The sequence below is a fragment of the Durio zibethinus genome, chromosome 12 (genome assembly GCF_047325235.1).
Source record: "Durio zibethinus cultivar Kanyao isolate XHJ-2024 chromosome 12, ASM4732523v1, whole genome shotgun sequence".
NCBI lineage: Eukaryota > Viridiplantae > Streptophyta > Magnoliopsida > Malvales > Malvaceae > Durio > Durio zibethinus.
In genome coordinates this window covers 2,452,242-2,463,382 of record NC_143173.1, presented here as the reverse complement: position 1 = coordinate 2,463,382, position 11,141 = coordinate 2,452,242, and the positions used below count along the sequence as shown (strand labels likewise).

The 11,141-nt window shown below is 34.7% G+C and overlaps 1 protein-coding gene, 2 non-coding genes and 2 pseudogenes across 3 annotated transcripts; 1 reads left to right on the top strand and 4 right to left on the bottom strand.

The window, feature by feature from the left end:
* The first annotated feature begins 1,867 nt into the window (after positions 1-1,867).
* LOC111296610 (pyruvate kinase, cytosolic isozyme-like) lies at positions 1,868-4,105 on the top strand. The gene is made up of 3 exons (XM_022891006.2): positions 1,868-2,198; positions 2,559-3,020; positions 3,126-4,105. Exons 1-3 carry the CDS (start codon positions 1,959-1,961, stop codon positions 3,924-3,926), a joined length of 1,503 nt encoding a protein of 500 aa, XP_022746741.2. The 5' UTR covers positions 1,868-1,958; the 3' UTR covers positions 3,927-4,105.
* Positions 4,106-4,172: 67 nt separating this feature from the next.
* Positions 4,173-5,415, bottom strand: LOC111296693 (E3 ubiquitin-protein ligase SIRP1 pseudogene; annotated as a pseudogene).
* A 740-nt stretch (positions 5,416-6,155) lies between these two features.
* On the bottom strand, positions 6,156-6,352 carry LOC149515569 (U2 spliceosomal RNA). Its single transcript, XR_016326420.1, has one exon. It is a non-coding gene; the product is annotated as a U2 spliceosomal RNA (small nuclear RNA).
* Positions 6,353-8,067: 1,715 nt separating this feature from the next.
* On the bottom strand, positions 8,068-8,264 carry LOC149515568 (U2 spliceosomal RNA). Its single transcript, XR_016326414.1, has one exon. It is a non-coding gene; the product is annotated as a U2 spliceosomal RNA (small nuclear RNA).
* Positions 8,265-9,094: 830 nt separating this feature from the next.
* LOC111297407 (germin-like protein subfamily 1 member 7 pseudogene) lies at positions 9,095-10,092 on the bottom strand (annotated as a pseudogene).
* Between the last annotated feature and the right edge of the window lie 1,049 nt (positions 10,093-11,141).

The window sequence follows — 11,141 nt, the reverse complement described above, 5'->3', positions numbered from 1 at the left end:
TGTGCCTGCATTCTTGATATAGTATTTTGCATAAATCATTTGGTTGGAAAGGGCTAAAAGTTACACCAGACAAAAGAAAAAGTGATTTGTGAAGATATTGAAGGGGCACACAGCATCTATGTTCTTTTCATTTTATTTTTATGATTATGCTTCATTTGCACGCACTGAATAAATGCCAGAATGCCAACTTTTGTTTGTAGTTAGTGATGCAAATTGCAGAATAACTTCTTTATTAACACACCCACCATGATATCTTCAGGTTGAACAGTTTGACAAATGGTTTAATACCTTAAATTCAAATTTTAATTTAATTGATTCATTTAATTATTTTTAAAACGTGACATTTAATAAATTTAGAGTGTAAATATTTTACGGTTTGGTTTTTTTTTTTTTCGTCTCGAGCTACAATTTCCTTTTTAAAAAAAAAATTTCTTAATTTTTGATCTTCGTCAAAGCAATGCTACTTTTTAGTGATTTGAATAATTTTTTTTAATGAAAATTAGAATAATTTTGTAATTTGCTTCTTGAATGAGAAGAACTTAGTTCAAGATTTTGATGCCTTTGGAGACAATCCCATGGATGTGAGTGGACTATAACAAATTGTTTAATGTTCAAACTATTCCAAGCCATTATAATAAAATATAATGCCAGAATTTTATGAAAAGTGGCATACGAAGGAATTATCCTTTACATTATTAGTGAAAGAAATCTATTATTTTATATTGCAAAAAAACCAATGGACAGATACTGTGATCCAAGAATTATACTTGTGCTTCTATGTCAGTTCTGTCTTGTTGGAGGCTACTCTTTGCAAATCTTCACTTTAAAATTTCTTAAATATGGTATTATTAAACCCCATTTTTCTACTGATCAAGCAAATAATTAAGCTACTAATTACGTTAAATTGGAATATATATATATATATATATATGTATGTATGTATATAAGGGCAGGCGCAAAGTTAGAAAAATCATGAAGGGAAGCCGAATCAGCAAATAAATTGAAAAGGAAAAAAACTTATATAAAGTTATTTAGTCGGAAGTTTATAAAGTGTTTTTTTTAAATAATTTAATAAAAATTTTAAATTAATAAATTAATAAAATTTAATGTGAAGATCAATGTAAAAAAAATTATTAAAAAATTATTTATAATTCAAATTTAATCGATATTTATTCAATGATAAAAATTTATCAATTTTTTTATTAAAAATATTTATAAAAATTATATATCAAAATTTATTAAAATTTTTTTAAATTTTATATATTTAATCTATGTAACGATATTTTTTTAGTTTATCAGTTTTAATTTTTTATTTTAATTTTAATTTGATTATTTTTAACTAAAAATTTCACCAATTTCACCTAAATTTTTCCTAATAAAAAATGGGTGAGTTTTATATTAAAGGGTCGGAACGATTATCAATTTTTTGGGACATAACCCGTTGCCCTATAGATTCGCCTCAGATAAGGGAACATCAAGAACTTCATGGAAAAACAATTGTAAGGTCAGGAATCAACAATTTTTATGCCAAATTTTCAGAAAAATATCTTATATTAAAATCGTTGAAAATATTATGATAAAATAAAAAAAAACATTGGTCACTTCTGCTAGTATTAAATATAAATTTGTAGTATAACTTATATTATTAAAACCTATAGCTTACATGGTGGCTTTGGAATTTGTATAATTTTTTAATTTTTTAATAATTATATTTTAAAAAAAATGAGAATTTAATAATAAAATATATACCAATTATAGAGAAAAAAAAAATTGAAAATTTTCCTTGACCCGAAGGGATTTCGACTCTTATTATGACTACCTGTTTACTTCCATAGAACTTGTATATAAAACAAAACACCATGTCAAAACCCTTAACAAAATCCTAAACGACGCCAAAAACTTGGCATTAACCATACCTTATACATAACCCTAAAACCTGGTTTTATTTTTTCTTAGTTATGGAGAACGTGCTAACAGGAGGAAAGGGCATGGTGAGACCAAAGACAAAGATCGTTTGCACCTTAGGGCCAGCTTCGAGATCGGTTGAGATGATTGAGAGGCTTTTGAGAGCTGGCATGAACGTTGCTCGTTTCAACTTCTCGCATGGCTCCCATGCATACCACCAGGAAACCTTGGATAATCTAAGGACCGCCATGATCAACACTGGCATTCTTTGTGCTGTCATGTTGGATACTAAGGTACCCTTTTGTTTCTTTTTCAACGCTCTTAAATATGGTTTGTTTTCTTTTATGTTTCAACTTTGTTTTCTCTGGTGTTTCTTTTCAGGTTCATACTTTTAGCCTGTGTTTGATTTATGGATTATTAGTTAAAGTTCTTTTGTATGTTTAAGTTGCTGTCTTTAATCTCTTTCTGATTCAACTTTATTGAAAAGGGTGTGTATTTGTTGATAAATTAATATGATCTCTAACGTTTTTCCAAGTTTCAAAGCAATGGAAAGAGATTTTGCCTGTTCATGTTCTATGTATTTTCAGACAATTATTTTAAAAGTTACAGTGCATAATCTGGGGAATTCGTCCTGACAATGTTTAATATGTCAGGGACCAGAGATTCGAACTGGCTTTCTGAAGGATGGGAAGCCCATAAAACTCACTCAGGGTAAAAAGATAACTATCACCACTGACTATAGCAGAAAGGGTGATGAGAATGTTATCTGTATGAGTTACAAAAAGTTGGCTGAAGATTTGAAGCCTGGGAGTGTAATCTTGTGTTCTGATGGCACAATTACATTAACTGTCTTGGCTTGTGATAAGGAATTGGGATTGGTCCATTGCCGTTGTGAGAACTCTGCAGTTCTGGGTGAGAGGAAGAACGTCAATCTTCCGGGGGTTGTGGTTGATCTTCCAACCTTAACAGAGAAGGACAAAGAGGATATCCTGCAATGGGGTGTTCCAAATAAGATAGACATGATTGCCTTGTCTTTTGTTCGTAAAGGTTCAGACCTTGAAGAGGTCAGAAAGTTGCTGGGAGAGCATGGAAAAAACATACTTCTCATGTCAAAGGTTTGTCATGTTTTTAACAGACAATGAGACTTGTAGAACATATGCTGACAAAGTTAGCACTTAATGTGTTTCTCCATTTTTAACATTTGTTTTGTTGATTGGCAGGTTGAAAATCAAGAAGGGGTTGCTAATTTTGATGATATTCTAGCAAATTCAGATGCATTTATGGTTGCAAGGGGTGATTTGGGAATGGAGATCCCAATTGAGAAGATATTCCTGGCTCAGAAATTGATGATTATTAGGGCCAATTTACAGGGAAAGCCTGTGGTGACTGCTACTCAGATGCTGGAGTCTATGATAAAATCTCCAAGGCCTACTAGAGCTGAAGCTACTGATGTTGCTAATGCAGTTCTTGATGGTACTGACTGCGTGATGCTAAGCGGAGAAACTGCTGCTGGATCATACCCTGACCTTGCTGTTCAAACCATGGCCAGAATTTGCATGGAGGCAGAAAGCTTTATAAGCTATGGAGATCTCTTCAAGAGAATAACGGAAACTGCACCTATGCCTATGAGCCCACTGGAAAGTCTGGCTTCCTCAGCTGTGAGGACAGCTAATTGCATTAAAGCATCTCTAATTTTGGTCCTAACCAAAGGTGGAGCCACTGCAAAGCTGGTGTCCAAGTACAGGCCAAGTATGCCTATTTTGTCTATGATCATCCCAGAGATAACAACAGATTCCCTTGAGTGGTCATGCAGTGATGAAGCTCCGGCCAGGCATTGCCTTATTTTCAGGGGTCTGATCCCTGTTTTGAGCTCTGGCTCTGCAAAAGCTTCTTACACTGAGTCTACGGAGGAAACAACCAAGTTTGCCCTTCAATATGCAAAGGAAAACGGACTTTGCAGACCAGGAGACTCAATTGTAGCATTGCACCCTTCAGTGATGAAGATCATGACAGTTCTATAGAGTCTGATTAGATTTTTGCGGCTTCTAACAAGTGATACTTTCTTTCTAGCTTAGTTTTGGTAGCTTTAATAAACAAGTTTGATTTAGTATTGGAGGACAATTTCAAATGAGTGTTATGCCATTGCAATTTCATGAAAGGAAATATTTAATCAATTCATCATTTTTCATTTTAATCAAAATTTGAGATTTTTTTTAATACAATGTATAAATAAAATATTTTTTCTTTTCATTTTTGGAATAAAACAATGTTACAACAGCAGCAAAGAGATTACCTCAATGCAGCAAAGTATGTTGCAGAAAAATTTCAGGTTAGGCCAGAAATACTTAATAAAATCATCTGAAGGAAAAGATTTTTAATTATCATCTGTATCTGTCTGAGCTGCATTTGCACTTCCTGGCATGGCCTCTGATGAGGGAGCTGAGGTGGAATCACTTTGGGGACCTGGTGATGTGAGTAAACCATCATATGGCCATGGAATAGGGATCCAATACCTTCTTCCAGTTCCTACCCTGCTACTACTTTGGGCATCATTACTGCCAACTCTTCCTTCACTATTTCTGGTGACATTTGCCTCAATCTTGGAATCATCCGAAGGCAGCTGGTACCTGCATACTGGGCAAGAGCTATGAAGTTCCAGCCATGGAGAAATACACCTAGCATGGAATTTATGTTTACATGGCATCTCCTTTGCTTCACTACCAATCTCAATATCCTCCAAGCATACAGAACACTGCACACTGTCCTCTACAGTAACAGTTGGCATTGCTTCAACTGCTTCTTTCTGTGCTGGTGGGGTTCCATAGCGATTAGGATCATTTTCTGCCAAATACTGTAACAAACGATCCCAACCAGTTCCCATCAGGTAATCACCAAAAGAGCTGGCTGCCCTATGGCTTGAGTTTTGTCCTTGGTTAAACCCAAATGAACCTTGAACAATTAAGGCCTCATCATTGAATGGATCGAATAAGATCATTCTACCACTCCTATCTCTACCATTTTCAGAATTCTCAGATTCAGAAGCTGCGACAGCACGCATATCCTGAAGCATCCGAAGAGCTGAAGCTGAAGCCGAAGCTCTTCTCCTCCTCCTAAGCAAGGATTCAAATTCTCTTCCTAGTTCATCATCTAATGCATCCTGTGAGTTGCTATCACTGGTTTGCTCCCTGCCTATGATACGCAACTGCGAAGAACCTAAACCTCCAATCAAACCGAGCAAGATTGGAGCCCAAAGGGAAAGAGTGTTCACTGATCCTGAATCAATGCCATTGGTGTTGGAGTTATGTCTTATGCTGGTCATTTCTTCCACAAATCCGCTCTCACAAAAAGGGCATTTGATCTCAGGCTCTAGCATTGGATTCACCATTTGAGAGCACATGTGACACCAATACCTACCAGCCATCCTATCCTCCATCTTTCTCTACATACGCAACAAACTTACATTAACTTCTTGTAATATAACAAAAGAAAAAATTTTTTAATGTTAGAAAAGGTAACAATGAATGCTTTGTTTCTTCTTAGAAGTGAAACTAAGAACAATATTGGCAGCTACATCTATGAGTCAAGAACATCAAGGGGAAAAAAAATCTGGAACATGTCAAATGGAAACAGAACGCTATGAACAAGATTAAACTTGAATTGTTCAATGCTAAAAATGTAACACAATAATCCTTTCTTATATTATTTTCTAACACCAACTTAGACATTGTAAAGAAAAACAAGATAAAAGAAACATTAACAAACAGAGATGTCATTAAAAATGATGAGCAGAGAAGATGTTTTTCTGGTACCTTTCAGATAGAGGATGAAGGAATTGATGAACTATGATGGGGAAAAGATCATGAAATGAGTTTAGAGGTAAAAAAGGGTAGACAAAAAGAATGGCGTCCTCTCTTTTTTTTCCCCCAATCTTCTCTTCTGTTGGAGGACAATTTTAGTTCAATAGCTATTCTACGTATATGCTTCAATCGCATAACTACAGTTAATGTCAAAACAGTTTATATTTAAATATAGAGTTTTTAATTGCTTTTCTTTTAATGAAAATTAGGCAATTGGTTCCGGTAAGATTACTCAGCACCTCTAATTTTGGGATGTTGGCATTGGGTACAGAACTGAAAATTACTTGATTTTGAACTTTTTCCATTCAGGAAGACATTGCAAAATCATTCTTAATATGCGTTACACCACTTGTTGAACGAACTTCGAATACCATAAACTTAAACTTGGATTGGGCGGGGAGCGCCTAGCCCGGGCTTTACTGCAACGCTTGGGCGACGCACGAGAGCCTCAGCAGCAAGCTACTGTAAATGAGCTCTCCCCCAAAAAAAATTAATTTAATATCATGTGAGCCAATGGCTCACGTATCAGATATTAAACTGATAAGAACAGATACTACACTTGATCTTAGCCAAAAGGCCGAGAAAGGTATGCTGAGAACTTTCAAGCCCGCTTTTCTTAAAGGCATTTTCCTGTCTCTTCTTGTCTTAGTGGCGTCATGTGGGATCTAAACATAAGGTTTTAGAATTTAGAGTCCTGAAGAAACTCGATGGCGCATGAAAAACTGGTAAATGGAGTTCAGCATTGGCTCTGATAATTTCATCAGGGGTTGGTCTCTTCGATCTATTATTGAGTTTCAGCAACTTATTTCTTTTTTCCTGAAATCTTCCTTTTAGAGAATGATTCATGGTTGTTAGTAAAGCAATAATGAGAACGTAGAAAACTATATCCTTGAACCATGTTCATATATACAGGTAGTTAAAGAGGAAACAACAATCATGTTCATATATACAGGTAATTAAAGAGGAAACAACAATCTTGTTCATATATACAAGTAGTTAAAGAGGAAACAACAATGGCGGAAACACTTTTTCTTCTTATGAGGATAAAAACAGCTTTTGAATTTGCAAATCTTTTGTGCCCTGTATTTTATTGCTGCTTTCTTATTAACTTTGTTCATCGCTGCACATTTCTTTTTATCAAACCATTGGATTTTTTTAACTTATGCTAATTCGATCTGGCACTTAGTATTGGAATTTTCCTAATTTATTCATCTTAAAAGAATCAGAAATCCCATTTTTCAAAATCTTTTATGTTCTTGTGAATTTGGGTAACTGATTTTATGTGTATTCATCCAAATATTCACAAATTTAGGACCCCAATAAGTTACCGAAAACCGATGTATACCATGACATTGGTCAAGTTTGTAAAACCGCAATCTTTTAAAACTCAAATTTAACATACAGAGAGCCTTAAAAAGAAAACGTACATAAAGAACCTCATCATCATACCTCAACAAGAACTAATTTTCTATAATGAGAAAATCTGTCGAACATCATCAGAAATAAGTTACTACTTCAAAGACTTCAAGTCCGTTGAAAACAATGATCTAATTGTTATTCCAGTAGAAACATGACTGAAGATAGGTAACGACATTCTTATCCAGCAGGAAAGCCTTGGCAAGAACATCAGGATTAAACTGCATTAACACCAGAATTCTGGCTGCTGCGACCTACAAAGACATTACTCTTCCCTATATTGAACTGGAAGTTAAGTAAATAATCTGGGAAAACGAAAACATCTCCATGGCATGGGACTTTAGTGATGAGACGATTATCTGGGTTGGTTTAGGCCATAAGGTGCATAGTCAATTCAAGCCAAAGATATGCCAAGTGTGCCTGGTATTTGTTCAACGCTGACTGGAGTAACTTTTGATCCTAGTTGATTTGATGTGTTTCCGGGGGTATCGAGTCCTGAAAGGGAGAAGTACTCTGCTTTGGCGAGCTTTGGGTCCTTAATGAACTTCCCACCATACCATGCATTGCAAAACATAGAGATTCTAGTTTGTTCAGAAATTCTGGTTCTTTGTTGAATTTCTTTAGCATAGTGCTTAGAAATTACAATGCTAAAGAAATTGATTGAACACATTCAAAGTTCAAACCAGGTTTTCAAACACACACAAGAAGTCCTGAAGAGGGCTAGAATCGGAGGAAATGGCGAATGAGAAAACGAGAGCCAACAGAGAAATTACCACGAGGATTTTAACACCTTCCATTGCAACAAGGCAGCTTTTCTGAGCAATTACGGTGCAATGGTGTGTTGCGTCCAAAACTGTAACGACTTAGAAGAAACTTTAACTTCAATTGGGTGGGGTGCGCCAGGCCCTAGCTGTAGTGCAACGCTTGGGCGACACACGAGAGCCCCAGCAGCAAGCTACTGTAAATGGACTCTCCCCCTAGAAAAATAAATTTAATATCATGTGAACCAATGGCTCACGTATCAGATATTAAACTGATAAGAACAGATACTACACTTGATCTTAGCCAAAAGGCCGAGAAAGGTATGATTTGACAGATCAAGTTTCGCTTAATTTAAAGCCAGCTTCTTACTGCTTCTCACGTCCGCTTCTGATGTGGTATTTTAAGTAAACCGACAATAACGCTCTGACTGCTATGCTCGAACAAACAAAAAAAACCCTTCTTGAATAGGCTATTTCTGGGCCAATTGTGGCTTGTTAAAAAATCAAGAATTGTAGAAATTGTGAAATAAGTGCCATATTTGCATATAAGATTACTATCTATTCTCCGATATAAAGTCTGAGCGATTTCTTTTGGCAGGGAAACTTTCCATCTCATTCGTGAAAGTAGTTAAGAGATAACGAGGATATAAAATGAACTGTCTTTCGGTTAAAGATTCAAATTCCATTTTTAAATAGATGGGAGAAAGAGGTAATCTGGTGTTTGGAACAAGAAAGAAATGGATTTCAGGTTTAGGAGAATTCTTGTGTACATTTGCATAGGAGAAACAAGGTTTGCTGGGTATAACAGAGCAGCTAAACATCTTTTATTAATGCATTGGAAAGATTAACAGAAGCAGAAAGGCAAACCAAAGCTAAGCAGATCGCAATGTAGAAATCAAACCCAAGTTCATCAAACTACTCACAATGTGGAGAAATATCTTTAACTTCAGGTGCTTCATCCCGTCATGAAAATCATTTTAAGGTTCATTTGAATTTGGGTAGCTAGTTTTATGTGTATTAGTCTAGATATTCACAAATTTGATACGTTGAATGGTTTAATTGAATTATTTTTGGTGTTTCTATTGTTTCATGGCACCTTGGGGACAGACAGACAAACCCTTTTTTGGTCCAAGAATTTAAACAAATTGCAATACATACACCATGATTAAAAACAAATTCAACATATAAACAAGCTTACATAACACTTACTGAGCAAACCGTCAAAAGAACAATCACAAACAGAATAGAACTTGATGGATGTTGAAAGCTGAAATATTCTCTATTTTTATTTTATCAGAACTGTGATTGAAGATGCTTCACCACATTGTTATCCACCTGGAATGCCTTGGCAAGAATATCAGGACTAATGGGATCCATCCAAACACTGCGTTTCCAATGGTTACCACACCAGGATTCTGGCTCCCAAAGCAGCAAAGGCAACAGCATAAGTTTTCCCTACATTAGACTGGAAGTGAATTAGACCAAGTGGGAAGACAAAAATCTCCAGGCTATAGGACTTTGGTGAAAAGACGATTTGCCGTGTTGGATGTAACAAAGCCAACATAAAGTGTTCTTTATAAGAAAACCAGCATGTCTGTGGCACGAGGGTGAGTGTGAGGGAGGTTTAGGCCACCGTAGGGGGCATAGTCGATTTGAGCCAGAGAGATGCCAAGACTGTTAAGTCCTGGTCTTCGTTCAACATTGACAGGAATGACTTTCGATCCCAATTGATTTGATGCGTTTCCTGCCAAGCCCTGGAAAGAAGTTTTCTGCTTTGACAAGCTTTAGATCCTTGCATACCTCCCCATTAACAAATACTACATGATTGACATATAGTGTAGATTAGTTGGTATCAGTCCATAAACTATACAAATACAATTTTTGTTTTTTCAAACTTTTTTCGTTCAATGCCGACTGGCACCTTTACTTGCCAGAATGTAGTTTTTCTTAATTTCTTTTTTGAAATAGGATACTCTTGAATATAAAAGTAAACCAATACAAATATATATATATATAAGTATATTTTACATAAATAAAATAATTTTTTTAAAAAGAAAAATTCACTGTCTTTTATTTTTTTTAATTTACAAAAAAATGATTTTTTTTGTTAAAAAAAGAAATTTTTTTGTTTCTTTTGGTTTGAAGAGACCCATTTGGTTTATTATTTAAATTTTAAACTTAGATAATTTGATAAATATGTATATATTATGAGATGTTATTATCTTTTTTTGCACCATGAAAAAATTTGACGGTGTTCTGTTATTGTAATATAGAGAAAAAATTGTTAAGGTTAAAAGTTTAACTGTACTGGAAAAAAAATTTTACATTCGCAGGAAAATCTCATAATATGAAAATCTCATAAAATCTCAATTATTATAATATATAATTAATCATTTGTAATCTTAAATTGCGTAGAATTTATTAAAATATTATATAAATTTTATATTTATAAATAATTTATCTTTATATAATTCTATATTGTGAATGGTTAATCTTAAAATTATAGTAAAAAAATTATAAGTAAAATGCTTCCAATCGGCTAGTATTCTACAATTTTTTGTTATTTACCTGTTGAGAACCTCCAACTTGCTACTCGTTAGTTTTTTTGCTTGTTTTAATATAAATTAATGACTTTATATTTGATACATAGTTTTTTTTTTTTGGCAGTTCAATACAGCCTACAGGGTGAACATGAGGCCATGAAAGCTGAATTGGCAATGATGCGAAAGGAGAAAATGTGCATGGAAGCATGGCTAATAGCTGCGGAAAGCGTACTTGAAGAGAAGAAGAAAGTGTTTTCAGAGTATAAAGCCATGGAAAAACTGGCTGATGACTTGCTGGACGTTGTCATTGAAGCAGGAGTTGATAACCTTCAGGAGAATAATGGTCAGAACCTTAACGAGAAAAGCGTGAAGGGATTGATAGAGGAAGCCATGATCAGGGACCCTTTTTTTTTTTTTTTTCTAAGCCAAAATTTGATAAAGTAACCAAAAGGTTACAAAGCAGTTAGTCAAGACTAGCAAAAACAGAATCCCCAATACCATTACAAACCCATATGAGTGTCAAAGATCTCCTAAAAATAAAACGAAGAAAAACACTCTACAATCTTTCCAGAAAATTCAAGAGCAATCTAAGATACAAAAACAAGAATCCAAAATATGACAAACTATGAAAGAGCCCACCATACTTGAGTTTTGAAGGA

Coding starts and splice junctions, on each gene's coding strand:
- LOC111296610 (XM_022891006.2), top strand. CDS start 1,959: ATGGAGAACGTGCTAACAGGAGGAAAGGGCATGGTGAGACCAAAGACA. Junction 2,199..2,558: donor CTGTCATGTTGGATACTAAG/GTACCCTTTTGT, acceptor TTAATATGTCAG/GGACCAGAGATTCGAACTGG. Junction 3,021..3,125: donor ACATACTTCTCATGTCAAAG/GTTTGTCATGTT, acceptor GTTGATTGGCAG/GTTGAAAATCAAGAAGGGGT.